General features: G+C 31.6%; 1 protein-coding gene across 1 annotated transcript in view; it reads right to left on the minus strand.

Annotated features, from left to right (window-relative positions):
* LOC131846216 (calcium-dependent secretion activator) overlaps positions 1-20706 on the minus strand; it is a 57608-nt gene that overhangs the window by 19505 nt on the left and 17397 nt on the right. The window contains exons 2-15 of the mRNA XM_059195464.1: positions 18588-18664; positions 15062-15148; positions 13789-13882; positions 13195-13303; positions 12498-12665; positions 11802-11977; positions 11071-11156; positions 8398-8555; positions 7905-7985; positions 7380-7549; positions 4279-4435; positions 3439-3560; positions 786-930; positions 264-370 (exon numbers count right to left, since the gene is read on the minus strand). Coding sequence (XP_059051447.1) covers positions 264-370; positions 786-930; positions 3439-3560; positions 4279-4435; positions 7380-7549; positions 7905-7985; positions 8398-8555; positions 11071-11156; positions 11802-11977; positions 12498-12665; positions 13195-13303; positions 13789-13882; positions 15062-15148; positions 18588-18657 — 1730 coding nt within the window. The 5' untranslated portion in view covers positions 18658-18664. The remainder of the gene's footprint in view (positions 1-263; positions 371-785; positions 931-3438; positions 3561-4278; positions 4436-7379; positions 7550-7904; positions 7986-8397; positions 8556-11070; positions 11157-11801; positions 11978-12497; positions 12666-13194; positions 13304-13788; positions 13883-15061; positions 15149-18587; positions 18665-20706) is intronic.

Here is a 20706-nt window from a genome sequence, read left to right on the forward strand (position 1 = left end):
CTATGGTCTCCATCATTTGTCCATATTACTAACAATCCCCTTCCCCCCCCCTAAAGTCTGGTTTATCGGGAGCGTTGGTAAGCAATTACTGATGACGCTAAAATATGCCAGGTCGATTTTTAACTCAAAATGGATATCCACATCGTCAAGAATTCCTGAGGATTTTTTTATGATGAGCTACCTTATTCTATTATATTCAACAGGTACTATTACATTATAAGCCAATAAAATTACTGTATTTACGTATAAGTGTAGTAACTCACCCGCAGTGTTTCATATTGAGTGGTTTATCCATACGGCATGCAATTTTGATTCTGAGGTCTTGGTCTGGCAAGTTTTTTGGTACAGTCATTCGGTGCCATTCAGGAGCCTATAACAATAAAGACGTTACAAAATTAAATATCTAACTGCTGTTTCCGAATGCAAGCATGTTATATACATAGATAGATAAAAGAGTGAATAATAACCAATCATTTTATCTCAAGTTAGACAAGCCTTGGGAAAAAGACTGCGATTTAAAAAGACCTTCTATTAAATCTCTCATAGTTTATCTGGATGTATCCGTATTTTAGTATTTGAAGTAAATATTTATAATACATATTTTATATTTATTAATACTTATATTATTGAAGGCGTAGTCAAGAGTCCTTGAGAAAGAGAAGCTATAAATGACCATTTACAATTTAGCATATAAAGAAAGACATGTACATAGTAATGAAAGTTCCTGAAATTCTGTTTTCGCTTTTTATTCTTTAACAAATTTGAAGTGAAGATAGAATACTGACCTTACTCGATAGTGGTGTTGGCCTAAGAACCACCTTGCCAAGTTCTTTGTCTTCTAAAGCGAGAACTCCTGGATTTTCTGTATACAATTTCACTTTAACAGCCGGCAAGGGTTGTGTTGTACTGAAATCACCTTGTGTGTCCCACCTATTATTAATATGGAGTATTAGTAGAGTTACTTTATAATATATTTGACGGTCTCAGTGGTCTAATGGTCGGTTTAGCACACCGCCTAACTTCCGATGGTTGCGAGTTCGATACCTAGTTATCTAGTACATATAACACAAGCTTTGCTTAGCTTGGGGCTAGTTCGCTGTGTGAATTGTCCAGATCCAGTCCAATAGGTATTATTAATATTAAAACATTTATTTCAAGTCATCAATCTAGAATTAAAATCCATTACTAAGCCACCTGGCTAGCATGGCAGACATATTGATTTATTGCCAAACAACATGAGCCATTCAAAGATATAAAAAATAAACAAAATACAACGCATACATTTGCTAAAGATGATACGTAACATGTTGTTGACATAAAGCTCGCCTTTACAGCAATTTTTTACGTCAAGGAAATACGTCATTAAGAACATTGGGCATAAGGGATGTAATCGAAATACCGCAAACTCTTTTGATTTTTTAAATCTATATTTTTAGAAATATTCTTTATGTTCTCTGATGTTTCGCTTCCTATCTTATTGTATGTACTGATTCGCAACTGCATTGCAATAATATATTAGGACGAATGGATAGTACCGAAAATCTAACGGATGAAAGCCTAATCATGTATCTCTCAGCTCTACTATAATTCTTCCACAACCCCGCCCAGATGGTAAAGTCCATCTATATGATACTGATTTCGATTTAAATGACCAGAATGGCAAATGATAATTCCCTGATGAAGTGTAATAATCGTCTAAGCACCAGAGATATTACATAATCAGTTTGAAATGCTCTTGGATTACTCCTCAAGCATTGCAAGGTCCCGAGAAATAAAGAGTCATACCTATGGAGGTTTGACTTGACCCACCTTCCCTGCAATATCTTATTCTTCCTAAACACCCTAATCCTAAAACAATGTTATTACTTAGAACAACTAGAAATTACTTAAAAGAACTACTTAGACAACAAGGTGGCAGAAACTGATCAGACAGTTGAGAAATTTCGTTTTCAATAAATTCTCATTGTCATGTCATAAATAATTTAATAATCGTTAAAATTGAACTGGCGAATGTTATCATCATCATTATCATCACCTGCTTCTTCCTTATCTTACTCATTTGGGGTCAGCGTAATATGTTTTCTCATATAATAATACGAATGGAAATTCATCCCTATCCGCAGTCATCTCGTTATTCACTCCCGTTCTTGCCATATCATCTTTCACATAGTCCATCCATCTCTTTTGGGCTTTCCTCTTACCATAGATGATCATACATTCATATATGTATAACTTAACGAAATGCTTATATGAACACAGAAGATTGCCCTGAGGACCTTGTGGTTTTAACAATATTCAGTTTCAATGCTAGGTAGAATTTTCTACTGCAGGGGTTGTTAAATGAATGTTGTTAGTTTTATCACTTATACGAGTAATAAAACTATTTTACATCTAGTAGGGTAGATAGCCAATAAAAGTAAGTTGGAAGGTAGTTACTATCAAGGTAACGACCATTTTATGGACTACCGTGTAATTACACGACCTCTTGGACTAAGTTAATTGCCTATATCAGCCTGTTTGGATATTTTAGTGAACACGATACATTTCTGTATTTATTCTTTATGTTACATCTAACCTCTAACGGTCCCCGGTTGGGTTCTGGAGGGTAGAAATATTTTTAACCATTTGTGTGATTGTTTGTATCAATCTAGGTGTACCTATGTATACGATGTATTTATAATAAATGTACATAAGTATTTGTCACTTGTTTAGTACCCATAACACAAGCTCTGCTTAGCTTGAGACTAGATGGCGATGTGTGAATTGTCCAATTTACCAACATATTTTATAGAAATCAGACAGATCCTTAACAAACAAACTAATCTATAGGTGACTATGACGCAGGAATTTAAGTGTACATCACTACATGGCTCCTTTATGTTATTTATATTTCGCTCTTTATGTATCGTGTTAGCTATAGGATCTATTCCACAATATCATTTATGACATTGATAATTTATATTTTTTAATTCAACTTTAAAACATTAAATTTAAATTCAATTAGCAGCATTTAAATTCAGAAATTTTATCTTGTGACTTAAGCTGACAAAATAAGTTTAAGGAAATATAGTAGATCACAATAAGAGTTACAGAGTCCAAGCATGAAGTGAGGAAATAAGGGTACATACATATATATTTGTATGTGCATAATACGTGTAAATGTAGTATTTTATTATGTATAAAGTAAACCTATTTCGTAATCATTATTTGCTTCTTCCTTATCTCATTAATTTGTTTTTCTTAATATGTTTTTCTCTTCCAAAGTAAACTTATTTAATATTTTATATAATTTTTATTTTATTAACTAAACTACCTAATATATATCTATATTCCCTAAGGTTGGCTGGTAGAGAATGCTATTTAGCATTAATAGCCCGCCTATTACAATTCAATAAGGTTTAAATTAAATTAATGTCGCATATAACTAATAAAACTTACATAGGTTTTGATGCTTCGGCTTGATCAGTCTGTAGTTTATCACCACCCTCGACCTCCATCGTACAATATACTATCCGATTGGGCGCTAAAGACTTTAAACCTTTTACTTCCATAACGACCACCTAGAATTTGTTATATATAGAATAATATGAACAAATATACAAACATATCAAATAACAGCAAATATAACTAGGAAGCTATACATATTTAGTTAACAAGTAATAAAGTTGGGCCCGTAAGGGAACCATTTTAGAAGTTTTTGATCGTGAGAAATTAAGCCTCTGGCTCGCGGACTATATTATCAAAAATGATTTTTTGAGAATGCTCTTGGTTATTATAAAAAACAGCCACCGGCTCGTGGTCTATATTATAATAAATGTTTTTAAAATGCGCTACTTTATTTTAAAAAATATTGACTATTATTATTTTAAAAATTATTCGTGACAATACAACTGTAATTGTAAATTCTAATAACGTACCAATTGTTCTTGTAATCAATAAAATCATATTGATGCCACAGTGTGTAAGAAAATTATAAAAATCAGTACATGTAATACGTATTACCAAGTTTATCTAAATAAATTCACTAGTTTCTAAATGCTAACCTCCTTCAGTAAAACCAAATATAATATTGTAAAAAAATATATACAAAATAATGCTATTGTTACTTGTAAAACTTCTTTAACTGATGAACTTATGTTATATCAACATATTATATATTGCCTTAATATATACTAATTACCGGTTTACAATCTTCAAAATTCAAGTTACATTATTTTGTTTATTTTATATCAATTGTATATTAAAAACGTCTTAATTAATTATCAATACCAAATTTACCTCTATTTGGAATGTTAACACAACATCCATTTTCGTAAGTTGAGTATCGACGTCCCCACTATCGCCTTCACCAGTCAACTTGTTTGCGAGGGACCCTTGCGATCTGAAACACAGCTGCTTACTCAACCTTGGAGTCGGATCTGGTCCGGCATTTGATCTGTTAGAAGCCACCCAAAGAAAACCACCACCAAAAAATTTCACCACAAATATAGCAAATCCCATCAAAGTGAAATAATTAAAGCAACAAATTCAATTACATACTTCCCATGTTAGATAGAATAATAGAATAACAATTGTTGAATCATTTACAGGAAATTACATGTTTTATACGATAAATGTAATGTTATTGATGATGTAGTCAAAGGAATTGAATCAGGTGAATTTACAAAGAAGGTTAATATTGGAGATGCATTCACAAACCCACGGGGCAAAATGCATGGTGGTAGACAATATGGAACCATCACCGATACCAAGAATGATTAAGCACAACAAAGGGAAATATTAAAAAGTTTCTGCTACAAAAATCTAACTAAATTAAAAAAAACTTCCTCAGACATGTTTCAGTAATTATTGAAGTACCTGTAATGGTTAATGAAAATTTCATTACATTATTAATGTCTGAGCAAGTCTGGACTCTAATATTAGGTATTAAAGGTGTTAATGTGATTATAAGGGTGATGAATGATAAATACAATCTAATTGAATAGTTATTGTTAACGTATAGGACGTTAGAAATATTAATGACAAAATAAGTAAAATTTCTCCACATAATAGAATAAATATAAAAGATTGAGTACAATTTGCAATAAATATTGGAATCGTGGGACGGCGTTTCCTACTGGTACATTGTCCAAGGACAGTCCCAATTCTGATAATTGCATGAGTAATCAATGAGTGATTAGTCGTATGCGTTAACAATAATAGATTAGCGTCGTGTATTAATTTAAATAGTAACAATATTAAGCCTTGTTAAAGCTGAAAGCATATAATATCATAATTTCTTATATAAACTTCACTTATTAAAAGATGAAGATAAAGTGAAAGAATGAAAAGATAACACAAAATGTGAGACTAGGCGTGACAATCTTGTTTAAAGCTTTTATAAAACTGATTAAGCTTTTATTCAAAAATATATTATACAAGAATTAAGTTATTCGGTACGTTGTTTTATCTACGTTCTGATTCTATTTTATGCTTAGCTATTTTGCTTAAGTGTTACTTTAGCTTGAAATCTATAATCACCTAAACTTTAACTACTTTAATAAGCTAAAATTTGGCAGTGTAAATAAAGCCTCAGTTTATCCTTTGTTGTCATGTTCTGCTTTTAATACTGTACCAATAACGAGTTTACATGTATCTAATGCGTATTCTACATTTGTTAAGGTTTTGTCTATGAACTAATTTATTTTTACTCTAAAATCTACTATTGTCTAGACTATGACAACATTAGGATCCAAATAGGTAGTTTCAGGCCAGGTAGGTGGGCTGGGGTCCTGCTAAACAAGACACGTGCGCAAATTAACAATTCTGTACTCATTACTTGTACTTCCTTCATTACCGTCCAGTTATGTGCCAGGGACAGAAAAAAATAAAATAGGAAAATGAACAAGTATAAAATGACAGCGGATCTGGATGATCGTCTATCTGTAACTAACGTTGTAAAAATTGAACCTATTAAAATGTTGATAAACAGAATGAAGAAGACATTATCATACAATCCGTACATTAAACAATTGATGCAATATGTAAGTGAAAAAATAACGACGCTACATCCAGACCATTAAGTTCTATAAAAAATCAAACATACAAAGTGCGACAGAGACAAGAGATTATAAACAGAGAGAAAGGTCGAAAATGAACATCCTAATAATTATATTTATTGTCACATTTATTCGTAATGTACACATAAGATATGTAATAAGAACTTTAAAAGAAAACATCAGCCAGAATATAAATAGATTCTGCAATTATAATTTACTAACGATGATTTTATGTACATTGCGATTTTATTATGATGTTTTCTGTTAAAATTCTAAATATAAAAATCGCAGAAGCTGATTTGACGTTGGCTTGAAATCTTAATATTGTAGGGTTAGTAAGAATATTTTTACTTAATTTATTAAATCTATATCCATTATTAGTTATTTGTTATTATGAGTTAAACCAACGGCTACATCAGCTTTAACACTGACCACATTGAATACGGATGATAACATCTAATTTTGACCATATTTAGTAAAAACATGGAGATTGATAGTTTCATTGCAACAACCCAAATAATTGAAAGGATACAATGAATTTACTAAATACCGTCAATTTTATTCGTCACGACAAACTGCACATAATTACACTTTAAAGACAACATGTTAAAACAAAATCACACTTAATGAATGTACTTATTGTAAATATCAGTAATTCAATATTTAGATTATATTATTTAATCTATTTCACACACAATATACTAATACTCTTTTGTTTTATAATTATACATTTAAGTAACAAACACCAATAAGCCACATAGATCTTAAATTAACAATTAATGTCTTTCCCAAATAGGTAAATAAGAATTATAATCTCTATTTCAAAATAAAGAACATTATTATCTAATTGGAAAAAACATTTAAATGGTGAATTAGACAACACTTGCAACCTTATAACTAGATTTGGACCAATATGTGGCAGATTTCAATACGACATCTATTAAATTAATTAACAAATATATTCTTTCATTCTGTATCTCGATTTGTATGTTTTATAGTACATTTTTTGTACATTTTGTAGTCAACTTTCTTCTCCATTACATTTCAATACAATTAGTGTCTATTAGCAAAAGTAGGGCCCTATCTAGTTAGTATTAGATAGAGCCCTAGTTTTGTTGGGTCCTATCGTTATTGTTTTTGGCGTTATTATTGTTTCAAATACTTACAAAATAGTTTCATTATCTTTTAAGAATAAAGGTTCTTTAAATTCTTTTTGGCTAAATAACAGAAAGAAATTCTTTTATGCCATGTTAAGCCATAAGTCGTATTGTGATTTGCCATTTAATATTTTATGTGTTCATCATAAAATATTGTTTGCAATACAATAGTTAGTTCACTGACCTGTGATTATACCGCTTGATTTTATGTAAGCCATATTTAGAGTCAGCCCCGCCTTTAGAGACGGGAAGCGACTCGAGGTTGGCCATCAGAAGGTTGATTGAGGATTTCAGTTCTTCTATGTAGAGGGATTCCATTTCTTTTAGTACAAACTTCGGCATTAGCTTGCGGTTCTGATATACAAGAAATGTTAGCAACTTTATTACAACATCACATTATATCTACACAGCCTTACAATTACAATCTCAAATAGTAGTCAGAGGAGTTCACAAAGAATGAACGCTACGCTTGATATATCGTTAAGTTCATTTAAATACAAAATGGCATCAAGCAGCTAAGCATGCGTAACTGTATTCCGATCTTATATGTTCAATATATTGTCACAAGCGGCGCTTATCATTTATTTACTTGTACAAGAGGAATGAAACATCTGTTCTTCATTATGTTTTAGGTTGTTCGAATTTCTTATATTAATTTGATTTTGATTTATATTGAATTACTTATAAAGATAAAATGAATCTTATTTACCCTCTCCATCTCATTGACTTTCTGCATTCTTCCATCTAATTCTCTTCTTATTGCAGCTGCTTGTTCGTCAGCTGAATCCAACTGCAATGTCAATTTCATTAAATGCAGGTTTAAATAGAATTTTTTATATTTTTAGTCCAAAATTAGACTTTGTAATTAATTGTCTCCAACAAAACTTCGATGCGAAGTTTATAACCAAATGTTAATGAAGTTTTAGGAAATGATACTATTAATTAGAATTTTAGCATCTAAACAATTTTTATTTAAAAGAGCAACACGCCTGTATTTTGCTTGTTCTTCTTGAGTCTGCGTTCCTATGAGTAGTAGAATAAAAAAGTATTACTATTCAAAAGTACTTATATTAAGTTTATTTGAATAAAGATTATTTCTATTTCAAGACAAATAGTTTAGTAAATGCAATTAACTTCGTCCATCATTTATATGTGAGTAATAGACAAGACAGTTTATTACACTAGACCCAGTGTTTACTTACGAGAAGGGCATTGAATAGGAGTTGATGTTCGAATTTTTTAACACCCAAGATTTGTTGGAACATGTCATATAATTGTTCCTTGCTAAGAATACATTCAGCATTGAGACTTTGTTGTTGTGCTCTCGACGGCCTTTTCGACTCGTCATCTCCAGGAATGCCTGAGAAAATATTACGTATTGTTTAATTATTAAAAGTTATTTTTGTTTATTAAGAGGTTTGGACTCAGTGATAAAGAGACCAATAGCACTGCGACCTGCATAGATCTGTTGTGCTCGTCCATTTTTAGAATTACTGCCTAGGCCGGTTAGGGACAAGAATTGAAGGATATTCTTAGGAATGATGGTTTTTATCTCCGCAAGATACAATGTGTAATTTCCAAAGAAGATATTTCGTTTATGCATGAGTGGGATATTAAATGCACCTGAAATACACCTAGGATATTAAATGGTGTTTCCTCTTCCAGTTGGCAATATCTGCAAATCTATAGTTGTTTTGTGATTATATTTTTTTTTGATAACTAAGAGTAGTAAAAATATATTTTGTTGGTATGATGTTAATTGATTGACTGTAGTATGTAGTAATTCAGTAAGTATTATGATACGTTGATATTAAAAACATAAATATAAAATTTTTGAGTGATTAGAGAAGAAGAAATAAAGTATATGCTACTTTACGTCTATCTACAGTTTTTAGTTTGGAAATGCAAGAAAAAGATAATAATATATTTCATTAAAATAATAAAATAATACAAAAATAAAAGCATTTTTAGTAGAATATTCTTTAACAGTAAGAAAGAAATAATGTAAGTAATAAGAAGTTAGAGTAGGTACATTTAAAAGAAATTAGATATAGTTTTTTTATATTTTAAAAATGATTGTACCTACATAAATAAGTTCTTATAAATATATAATACGGAAAGTGGAAATGAAAATAGTTGTAATAGTAAAGTCAAGCATGCAACAAGTTCTACATAGCTTTATTAATAAAATTTGTCAACTTACCTTTATGTGCTTGAGATTTATTTCAGTAAAAAGAAAAATAAAGTGTTTTATTGTAAAATTCAATATTGTTAATTATATAGTGTAGTCATAAATTTCAATAATGTAATAAGTATTCTTGACGAGTAAATATAAATAAATGATAACAATCATAAAATAAATATTTTGAAATTTTTATAGAATTCATCAAGAATATTTATTAGGAGGGTCAATATGGACTGTTTTAAATAAGTGTAAAAATAGTGAATTTTAAAATTATCACTTTATAAATTATCGTGTTTATTCAATTAAGTGGGGAGTAATTAATTATTAATAATACACGAGCAAATTGTGTAAAAAAACAGACACCAATACAAAACGAGCAACAGCACAAAACAGAAGCTAGTTATGAAAATTTAAGGAACAATGAACAGCTGTCGAGTGATACCTGTTATTCCTGTTCGGGATGTGTGAGAGAGACATGTTGTGAAAGAGAGGGAAAGAAACACAGACAGTGAGACAGACACAGGCGACACACATTTTCAGTACACGTTACATGAAATCAGGAACTGTGGACTACACAAACTTGCATGGTTTTTGGACCCTATTGCACTTACTGTTTACGCTTCATTTTTAAAAGTTTATTATTTTCTTTATATGAGATTTCAAGTTCTTTAAATATTATGTTATGTTATTGTTAGATTGTTGCTTTTTCTAGTACAACATTATGATCATTATACTTATAGATTTATTTATTATTTTGATTTCATGCAAATATATTTCTTTTGAAAAAAAATTATGTCAAAAATTATACAAAAAATCCTATTTTATGCAATAAGTGAAATGGACATTTAACTCTTGCCCTATCATATTTTTTACATTGGTTTATATTATTTATCTAAATGAAATTGTAATAAATTTAATAAATGAATGATGAAAATTATTTTAAAGACGCCATACCGTTGAAAGGGACGAATCGTTGTCGAAACTAAACAAAAAATAGATCTACAATATTCTTCATTATAGTAATACAATCATATTAATACAATATTGATATAATAGCACGATCTCGCATAATTATGACACGGCAGATATTTTTCTTCGTTTTCTTGTATAATATTCGATACTGATTCTCAAGTACAATATTTGCTTTAATTTCCTTATGAGTTGATAAATATGCTATAAAATTTTATGTAGTTTCAAAAAGTAATTTCATAAATTCGAATCAACTGTTTGTTTACGTACATTTGTTAGAGTAAGTTTCATGTACAGTAATGGCATTTTACATAATAATGACACATACTACCAATGAGCACACTGAATCTGTTTGTTACAAACATTCAAAGGCTTGCAAAACTCAAGCTTGTTTAATACTGATGCGTCACATACATTGCCACATGCTTGATATAGTCCCTGAATATTAGTTTCGAGATCAGCTCTATTTGAGATTAGATTATTAATACAAAATGTGTACAAAGTATTGGTGGAAACAAATTTATTATGAATTTTATTAAAGGAGGAATTAGGTTCATTTTGAATGAAATATATCCAGATTAAAAAAAAAGTATCGTAAAAGTTTAGTCCCACCATATGAAGGAGTAGAAATATTCATTGGACTCAATGATCAATAACTGCTAGTCTCAAATGAAGCTTCAACTCGCATTTATGTATGTAAATGAATAAAAAACAAACTTACCGGTTCCTTTCATAATACAATCAAATTTAGCGAGCCACGATGTTAGTACGGTTTCTTTACTTAATCCATCTATCTCCGGTAAAGACCTAGACAATTTAATTGTGAAGATAAGAATATATATGTATTTGACGGCCTCGGTGGTCTAGCGGTTTAGCATACCGCCTCACTTCCGATGGTCGCGGGTCGTTTCCTCGCACAGCACAAACATTTGTATTCAAGAGTATGATTGCTTGTATTGGTCTGGGTGTTTTCTATCTATAATATGTATTTGTATTAGTTATCTAATACCCATAACACAAACTTTAGCTACCTTAACTTGGGTCTAGATGACGCTGTCTGAATTGTCCTTAGTTTATTATTATTATATGTAGTTCCAAATAGTTTAATTTCTTAAAATAATTTTTGATTCAACTCTCAAACTTACCCACAGTATATTATTATAAAAAATCTGTTCATAAATAGTTAGATTTAATAATTTTTTTAAACTTTATTACACATACATCGTTTATAATTATAACTTAAAATGGTAATCAATGTTTTTACCACTTAATAATTTTAGATAATATTATTGTGTTCAGACAATAAGAAATATAAAACTACTAAAATAAGAAAAACAAACAAATCTTTAATGACGATAATCCTAATAATAAGAAAGGTTTTTCCTATGCTCTTAAAAAGGAAATTGGATAATTATTAAGACTTAATTAGGTAATAAATTGTACTGGTCAAACCTGACTCTCTTCTCTATATTGTTTCTGAAAACTTCGCGAAAGTCGTGGTGAGAACACGCTCCAGACTTCACCATTTGTTCCACTCTCTCCGACTTAAGGAACACGTCATGGTACGATTGAACAGCATTTTGGAAAGCTTCGTCAGCCAAAATTTGTGTTTCGCCTTTGAGGAACGCCTGCGTAATGTCAAGATTAAATTTATTATTGTTATTTAATTTTTAAATTAAATTACTATTTCTTTTACCGAGCTAGGCTTTGTAAATAGCAATCTGGGTGGTATCTCAGTCTCAAATATTAACCCGCCAAGCAGCTTCAATGAAATCTTCAATGAAATTACATATAAAAGTATAATATTTCAGTCCTCCAGAATGTCAACATCACATAATATTAGTATCAGGTGAGCCGTCAGTTTGTTTGCTATACCAATAATATAAATACGAAATAAACTACCAGTCAAGTATATTTATTATGTAATTTTTTGTACGCTAAGTAGATTGTTAACGTTTTAAAAATAGTAAAGCAAATAAAATTTCAGATATCATAGCTTTGTAGTTTCAGAAATTCCTTCAAACATTGCTTTAAGGTAGGTTGCGAGCTAGCTTTCTGTAGAAGCATTCCTACATACTTTGAATTTAAAGTAGTTATGTAGACCACGAAATATCTGGCATTATGCAGGAAATTATTGTGAGAATTTACCTGAAACCGAGCTTGTATGGTCTCCAGCTGATGGGGGGTCAGCTTTGTATGCCGCCGTGTCATGTCAGTAGGTTGCTTGGCGTTGAACGGGTGGGCGATGCAGCGTGACACAAATACGTAAAGTTGTAAACGACGCTTTTTGTCTTCCTCCATTTTTTCTATCTTCTCCTGTCAATATAATGTAATTATCATTACTGCGAAATTAGTAAACTTATATATTATGTATGTAAATTCTATTAATTTAAAGAATTAATGAATTTATTTATACCAATTAAATAAATATTACAATAGCATGATAACACCATCAACCACATTTGTTTATAGAAAAACTGTGTTGCAGTTATTTGCACCCATATTCAGAGATTTTATATATTTAAAAAAAAACAAATCAGTATATCATCTTAAAAACACAATTTTGAGATAGATTAAGGTATTTGCATCAAGTGATAAAAGGATCTTCGTGGCATATTGTTTATGAGGTAGGGAGTGGCGATGAAATATTCATATACGAATCTTTGTTTCATAAAATTTCGTATTTTATTTCTGCTTGCTGTATTTTATCCATATCCATTAGTCAGATTTATCAGAAAGAATCATTTATCTAATATAATAAGGTACAGTACTTTCTAACTTTTGTCTTTTCGTTTCTTCTTTTGTGATTCGGAGTATTTAAAGATATAGTGATTATATAATTTACCTGCGGGTCTTGGTCCTTATCAGAATGGCTCGCCCCTGATGGACTTGGGGAGGGGGCGGGCGCCTCCCCGGAGCTGGCACTCCCCGTCGAGGTCCTGCGCAAGAAAGATCTACACGATCTATAGAATTAAGTCGTCAATGTACATGAACGTGTTTATACAAACTGACTTTTTACTTTCAAGATACGAGATTTAATATTTAAAAATTCATGTTAAACCAAATGCGACATCGTACTTTATAGTCAGTGTGCATAGACTTGAATTATGTAGTGAATCTACGTTCAAATTTTACTAAGCAGATTTGGTAATAATCACAAGCAAAGTTTATCTACATCTGGAATATACTTGGAGCATCAAAAATTTATATTTCAAAAATCAACAACTACTAGAATACTACCATGACTTACTACGTTTTAGCTGAAGCTTTAAATTAATTAAGAGGTATCTAATATGTTTTTCATGAGACGAAATGGACGTGAGTGAATATATAATTTATTAGTATCTAGCTTTATTTCTGTTAAATCTCTTTGTATGGTGATATAAGGCATTTTTCAAAAGGATTTTGTTTTGTATATAAGCAGATATGTAATACTTACGCATGAGGTGGTGGTGCTAAGGCGGCGGCCTCTCTTTGCCTAGTGGCAGGGTGGAGGGGAGCAGCTAACGGTGCTGTTGTTAGTGGACTCGGTCCTGAATAATTTCTAATATATTAGACAAATATAATGACTACACTACACTGGGTTATTATAGACTTGGCGAAAAGTTTAATACATATGTAATTTTTTAATTTTAAGTATAGTATAAGTACAGAAGTCGACAGAATATCAGCGCTGCAGATTTATGTGTATCATTATGCTGAGTTGCCTATTCACCTTTGCGGAACATAAAGTCACCTCCATATCTTTTATTAATTCATGTATTTTTCTGTAGCTCATGTATGTTATATGTATGTTATTGGTGAATATAGAATGTATCTATTTATCTAAAATATAATAATTCTTTAGGAATCTCCATAGCAAGATGATCTCCATAGCTCCTCCTTCTTCTGTCTTTTTTTGTGAAATAATTTCCATAAATCTTGTATGCTTAAATTTAATTTTGTTGTAAAACCTTCTTCCTCATCAAGCTCTTTTTAGAGAAAAGTTACTTTAAGAAAAAGTTTATTTCCTTCTATTAGTGTACACTTGTTTGTTATTATCTCTATATAAATATTTATATTACGTAATGAATTGCTTAATTGGATGTAATTAACTATCATATTTTTCATTATACTAGATATTAATTACTCCTTTTAGTTTTTCTATTAAAGTCTAGTCTTAAGTACCTATTGTAGAAATAAAATACCAGAATATGCATCTTTAGTAGTAATTTCCTTTGATAAAAACAATTTCTCTGCACATTGCAGTTACCGTAGATTTATTAAAGGGTAAAAAAGAATCTCTCGTCCCGCGTCTTTTAGAGTGGAAGTAATACGATTGCATTACCATTGAAGGAAATAATTGCTTTCAGCGTGCTTAACGAGTTTTAAATTCTATCTATCAATGGCTCTCTTCCATGTATTAATATTTTTTTTATCTAACTACAAATGGTAAACAAGCTTACGTTCTTCCTAATAGTAAGCGACAATCGTCTATATTTATGTATATAAATAGTCTCACTGATTCATCATATGATTCCCGTGGTATACTTAATAGAACACCATTCCAGTGAAATAATTTATTCAGGCTCTTTAAATTTGATATAAGCATATTAACCCATGCTGATGATTTTGCACAAAGTGGTGGAAGAGTCTAACGCCGTCTTTTCAATTAATTCTAATCAATATTAGTGTTTCTAACAACGATAGAGAACAAACAGGAAAACACCCACCTGGAAGACCAGCAGTGGAGCCACGCGGTAGTTCTGGTTTCCCCCTCACTGATGGTCTACCTCCCGCCAAGGATCCTGGTGGTACCACTGGTAAAAACAAACACATTATATTTCAGATAACAAATTGAGGCAAAAAATTACATTCTTATATATCTTATTACTTTGTTTCTTATAGGTCAGTCATAAAAAATACACTAAGTAAGCAAGTATTCATAATATTGAACAATTTTCCCTAAAGAAGAAAACTGGAAAACAGAATATTGTTTTGAGAACCTCCATACAGACTGCGCTGTAATGTGTGTACAATTTAGCATGAAAATATTAAAATTTATTTTCTGATTTCCGCTTTATTTGTTAGTGAACATGGTCTAGTTTCACGAGCGTTCTATCTAGCTTTTGACTTGGGTTTATATCCTTGACAAGCAAGCCTATACAGGCTAGTGTGCTATTGAAGATGTACATCTTCTATAGTATTCCAGAAACCTTCTTATTTCGCAAGGATGTACGGTGTACGGGACGGAGTTCCAATAACTAAATGTATCCGATCCATACCCCGTACAATTCAAACAGGGTTCGAAATTACGACATCCTGAGCCGAGGATCGAACCCCTAATGGGACTATCAGACTAAAGTCGTATCCGTCAGGCGGGAGTTGATCTTCAGCCGCTCTATCTTCTCCTTCCGCGGATTTGAAGTGGCATCTGCACTCGACCTCTATCGTTTGGTGAAGCTGTAAAGGCCAATTGCGGCCAACAGCATTAGAGTAATCCGAAAAAAGGATTTGTATATATATAGATATATATAACTTCTAGAATTTTTTTGTAGATGATGTTGAAAACGGTATAAAGATCATGTAATGGATCTAATGGGTTTAAAAAAAGTAAGGAGAATAGTAACAATTACACAAAAACAGCAATTTTGTTTAATACTATTAGAAATTTAGATACCGACTAAATATATCTAAACTAATTTATAAATAAGTACTAATATAATAAATTTTTGGTTTGTGTTAGGAATAAAACTTACGTTCAGTTCTTTATTTGTGTTTATTTATTTTGTGAACAATGACAAATTATAAAAAAAAATATATAAATGAATGTTGACAGCCTCGGTGATCTAGCGGTTTAGCACATCGCTTTACTTACGATGGTCATATTACTCATTATCATCATACAATTGTTTGTATTCATGACATAAATACATAATAGAAATACGTAAATACTTTATTTATGTAAATACATACATACTTAATATAGGTACATACAAAGGATAGTGTTATGTTGCTATAATCAATTACCTAAATTAGTTTTTTATAATTCATTTATCATAGTGTATGTATGGTACACTATGATAACGCAAAAAACTCAATTCATTAATTGTTTGCTCAGTAACTTATTACTCGAGCAGTACAAAAAAAAACACATTTTGTTTTGTCAATGAATGAAGTAATTATCTAGCTAGGTAGGTTCAATTTCGAGAAAGAGGGCAATCGTCGAATCCAACTCGGATGGCAGCGTTCGGGAAGCTTCGATATATCTTTTCGTCCAAATTTCCGCAGGATAGACTCGTAGATGGCTGTTGGGGCAATAAAGTCCTCGAGTGGCGACCATGGACCGGAAGACGCAGCATGGGAAGGCCTCCAGCAAGGTGTACCGATCTGGTCAAGATCGCTGGAAAGCATTGGATGCGAGCAGCGCAGGACCGATCGTCGTGGAGATCTTTGGGGGAGGCCTATGTCCAGCAATGGACGTCTTCCGGGCTGCGATGATGATGATGATGAAGTAATTATCAATTGTAAGTAAATATGTATACAAGTTTTATATATAAAATTGTGTCACGTGTTAGTTACCATACTCCTCCGAAACGGCCTGATCGATTTTTATGAAATTTTATGTGCATAATCAGTAGGTCCAAGAATCGGTAAGAATTGTCCACCCTTAACATTTTTTTACTTTTGATTTTTTATTATCTATTCTCTTAGTGATGTGACATCAAAATACATACCCTTCCAAATGTTCTCCTATCTACATTCAACCCCTATTTTTAATAGCAATATTAATTTATATGGCAAAACAACGTTTACCGGGCCAGCTATTATCCTTATAATATTATACAATATGTTTCTGTACATAATGAATTCATTTTGATGTTCGTACACAAGGAAATTTCTGGAAAACAAATGATTTCTGTTTACTACCAACATTTAATATCAAAATGGAGGCTACAATAAAATTTATATTCGTGCCTACTTGCGAAAACATCTTTAAATAGTAACTACACAAGAGCGCCGTGTTTTTGTAAATAATAAAGGCCATGAAAAGCAAACTGCCCTTTCCTTGTTAGCCCTGAGGGGTAATTACAATTTAATACCCTATTCCCAAAACGGCCCGAGGCTAAAATAATTTATAAATTCGTATGACTACTCACTAATAATTTTCTTTATGAATAAGTTTTGCAAGATATGTTATTTGATGATCTCGGTGGTCTAGAATCAATCAATCCCCTCTGATCGATCCCCCGTCCAAACGGGGATCGATATTACGACGGCCTAAGCCGAGGTTAAAACCCCTAGCGATGCCCTCAGGCTAAACTCGTATCCGTCAGGCGGGAGTTGCCCTTCAGCCGCTCCATAAGTCCTTCCGCGAGTTTGGAGTGCCATCTGCACTCGCCTCCTATCGTCCGGTGAAGCTGTAACGGCCAGCTGCGGCTAACAGCATTACAGTAGTCCGAAAAAAAAATCGGTAGTCTAGCAGTTTAACATGCGACCTTACTTCCGATTGCCACGGCTTTGATTCCTTGCACGGTGCAAACATTTATAATTTACGAGTGATGATTGTTTGTATAATTTATTTAAATTATTCGTAGTTTAAAGTTTTGTTTTTATTACTTTGGTATTGCTTCAGGACAAAACCTTCAGATTAATAATAATTATATAAGACAATTCACAGAACGACATCTAATCACAAATTCAGCAGACCTTGCACTATTGGTTATAGTTATAATAGTTAACTGATAGAAATCTTTTACAAGGATTGAAAAAATGTTACTTTTTTAAATCAACACGCTGCTTACTAGATAGCGGCGCGTGCGGTTCTTTCGTAATTGGATAAAAAAAATATTTGTTTATTACGCACTCTTTCTTTCTTTCTTTCCTTCTTTCTATCTTTCTTTCTTTCTTTCTTTCTTTCTTTCTTTCTTTCTTTCTTTCTTTCTTTCTTTCTTTCTTTCTTTCTTTCTTTCTTTCTTTCTTTCTTTCTTTCTTTCTTTCTTTCTTTCTTTCTTTCTTTCTTTCTTTCTTTCTTTCTTTCTTTCTTTCTTTCTTTCTTTCTTTCTTTCTTTCTTTCTTTCTTTCTTTCTTTCTTTCTTTCTTTCTTTCTTTCTTTCTTTCTTTCTTTCTTTCTTTCTTTCTTTCTTTCTTTCTTTCTTTTTTCTTTCTCTTGTTTTATGAGCTGTTTTATATATCGAAAACCGGTTAAATTAGATTCACTTTAGCAATTGCTTTGAATAGCTATAACAAAGTTCTCACCGGGTAATTTGGAAGGCTGCTTCTTATGTTCATCCTCGCTGTCTTCTTCTGAAGAGCTGGGGTCTATCATCTTGTTGCTGAAACAATAAACATTTGGTCAAACACTGGTTCAAACTTCTATTACGGTTGTTTACAATTGTTCATAATATATGAACAAGATATTTACTCATCGTAATATTAATATTACTAAAGGTAAGTATTTCGTTTATACAATACTAGCCAATAAACAATTGGTCAAATACTGTTAAAAACTTCTGTCACGGTTGTTTGAAATTGTTCACAGTATATGAACAAGACATTTACTCATCATAATATTAATATTATTAATGGTAAATATTCCGTTTATATATGTAACTTATATAAGTTTATGTACACAAAATATCCCATTTTGTGTACAATTAGTGAAATTTTCATAAATACGCTAACTTCCTGTACACACACATCTTCAGTTATACTATTATAATGTATAAATTTATAATAGATATAGAAAATATATTCACATAGTATAAAACAGTCGCTGCCGCTATCTGTTCTCTTATCTTTTAAGTTACGCAACGGACTTACATTTTTTACATGCATAATATACATAGAAAACACACAGACCGTAACTCAAGACAAGACTCATGAACAATACAAATACAAATGTTTGTACCGTGCAAGGAATCGAACCATCGGCCATTAGAAGTAAAGCGGTGTACTAATCCTAGACCACCGACGTCAATGATGATCAATCAAATGATTTTTTAATTTTGATATCAAAGTAACACAGTATAGAAAGAACAGATATTATTATTTGCATGTTTTTTTTTTCTGTTCCTTGTATATCCGCAATCAGTAATCGTACTATAATCGGATTGGTTGGTAAATTATTTGCATGTTGTTTGCTTTTATTGTTCCAGTATAATAGCCTAAGCCTTATTTGACAATTCACAGCGCCATCTAGTACGTAGCTAAGCAGAGCTTGTATTATTAGTACTAGACAATTAATATAAAGTACAGTTTTGTCTCCGAGTATATTTTTGCGATCAGTCCTAACACATTTTTTTATTGGTTTCTTTGGGCTATTGTCAGGTGCTTAGACGTGTAGCACTGCGACCTACATAGATCTATTGTGCTCGCCCGTATTCAGAGTTCGTTACCCGTCAGGGACAAGAATTGAAGGATATTCTTAGGGTCGGTGGTTTTTATCTCCTCAGGAAAGAATGTAAACTTTCCAAAGGATATATTTCGTTTATGCATGAGTGGGCTATAACCATATAGGATGTGTAGTGGTGTTTCCTCTTAAGTTTGCCAAAATCTGCAGATTATAAGCGAATCTGTTCTGTGATGCTTCCATGTAGTGTGTATTGGAAACTTCTACTCATCTGCATGCTAGAGCATAGCACAGCATATAAATACATTTTTAATCTATTTATATATGTTACTAGCTGTACACGCGACTTCGTCCGCGTGGAATTTAACTTTATTTTCTGAAGTAAAAATTGCCTAAGTTACTCTTTATTACATCAGCTACCTGCCAAAAAAAGTCCCGTCAAAATCGGTCCAGCCATTTCAGAGATTAGCCGGAACAAACAGACAGACAAAAATTGTAAAAAATGATATTTTGGTGTAGGTATGTACCGTATTTATATTGATATGCATGTAGTAAAAAACGGTTATTACAATATTACAAACAGACACTCCAATTTTATTTATATGTAGGTATGTTATGAGATAAATTAATATTAAAAGCGAGTAGGTACAACACAAAACGTCCATATGTAGGAAACATCTTAGAACTTATGAATAATTCAACCACACCGATCCAGGTTTGTATTACGATTGCTAGATTTGAATTTTTCTCATTTATATACAAAATGTACAAACACTGGAAGAAAATGCTAACATTTTACAAGAGTTGTACAAAATTGCTTATTTTGTACAGTAAAACAGATTTACTGTACAAAATAAATATGTATAAATATTTGTCTTATTTGCAGCGTTCTAGATATTGCTTTTTGTCTTTTATAGCACAGGAGACAAACGATAAACGGCTCACCTGATGGCAAGTGATTACCGCCGCTCATGAACACCCGCAACACCATGGGAATTGCAAATGAGTTGTCGGCCTTTTAAGAAG

The sequence above is a fragment of the Achroia grisella genome, unplaced genomic scaffold (genome assembly GCF_030625045.1).
Source record: "Achroia grisella isolate CSIRO2021 unplaced genomic scaffold, CSIRO_AGI_Agris_v1 utg506, whole genome shotgun sequence".
Classification (NCBI taxonomy): domain Eukaryota; kingdom Metazoa; phylum Arthropoda; class Insecta; order Lepidoptera; family Pyralidae; genus Achroia; species Achroia grisella.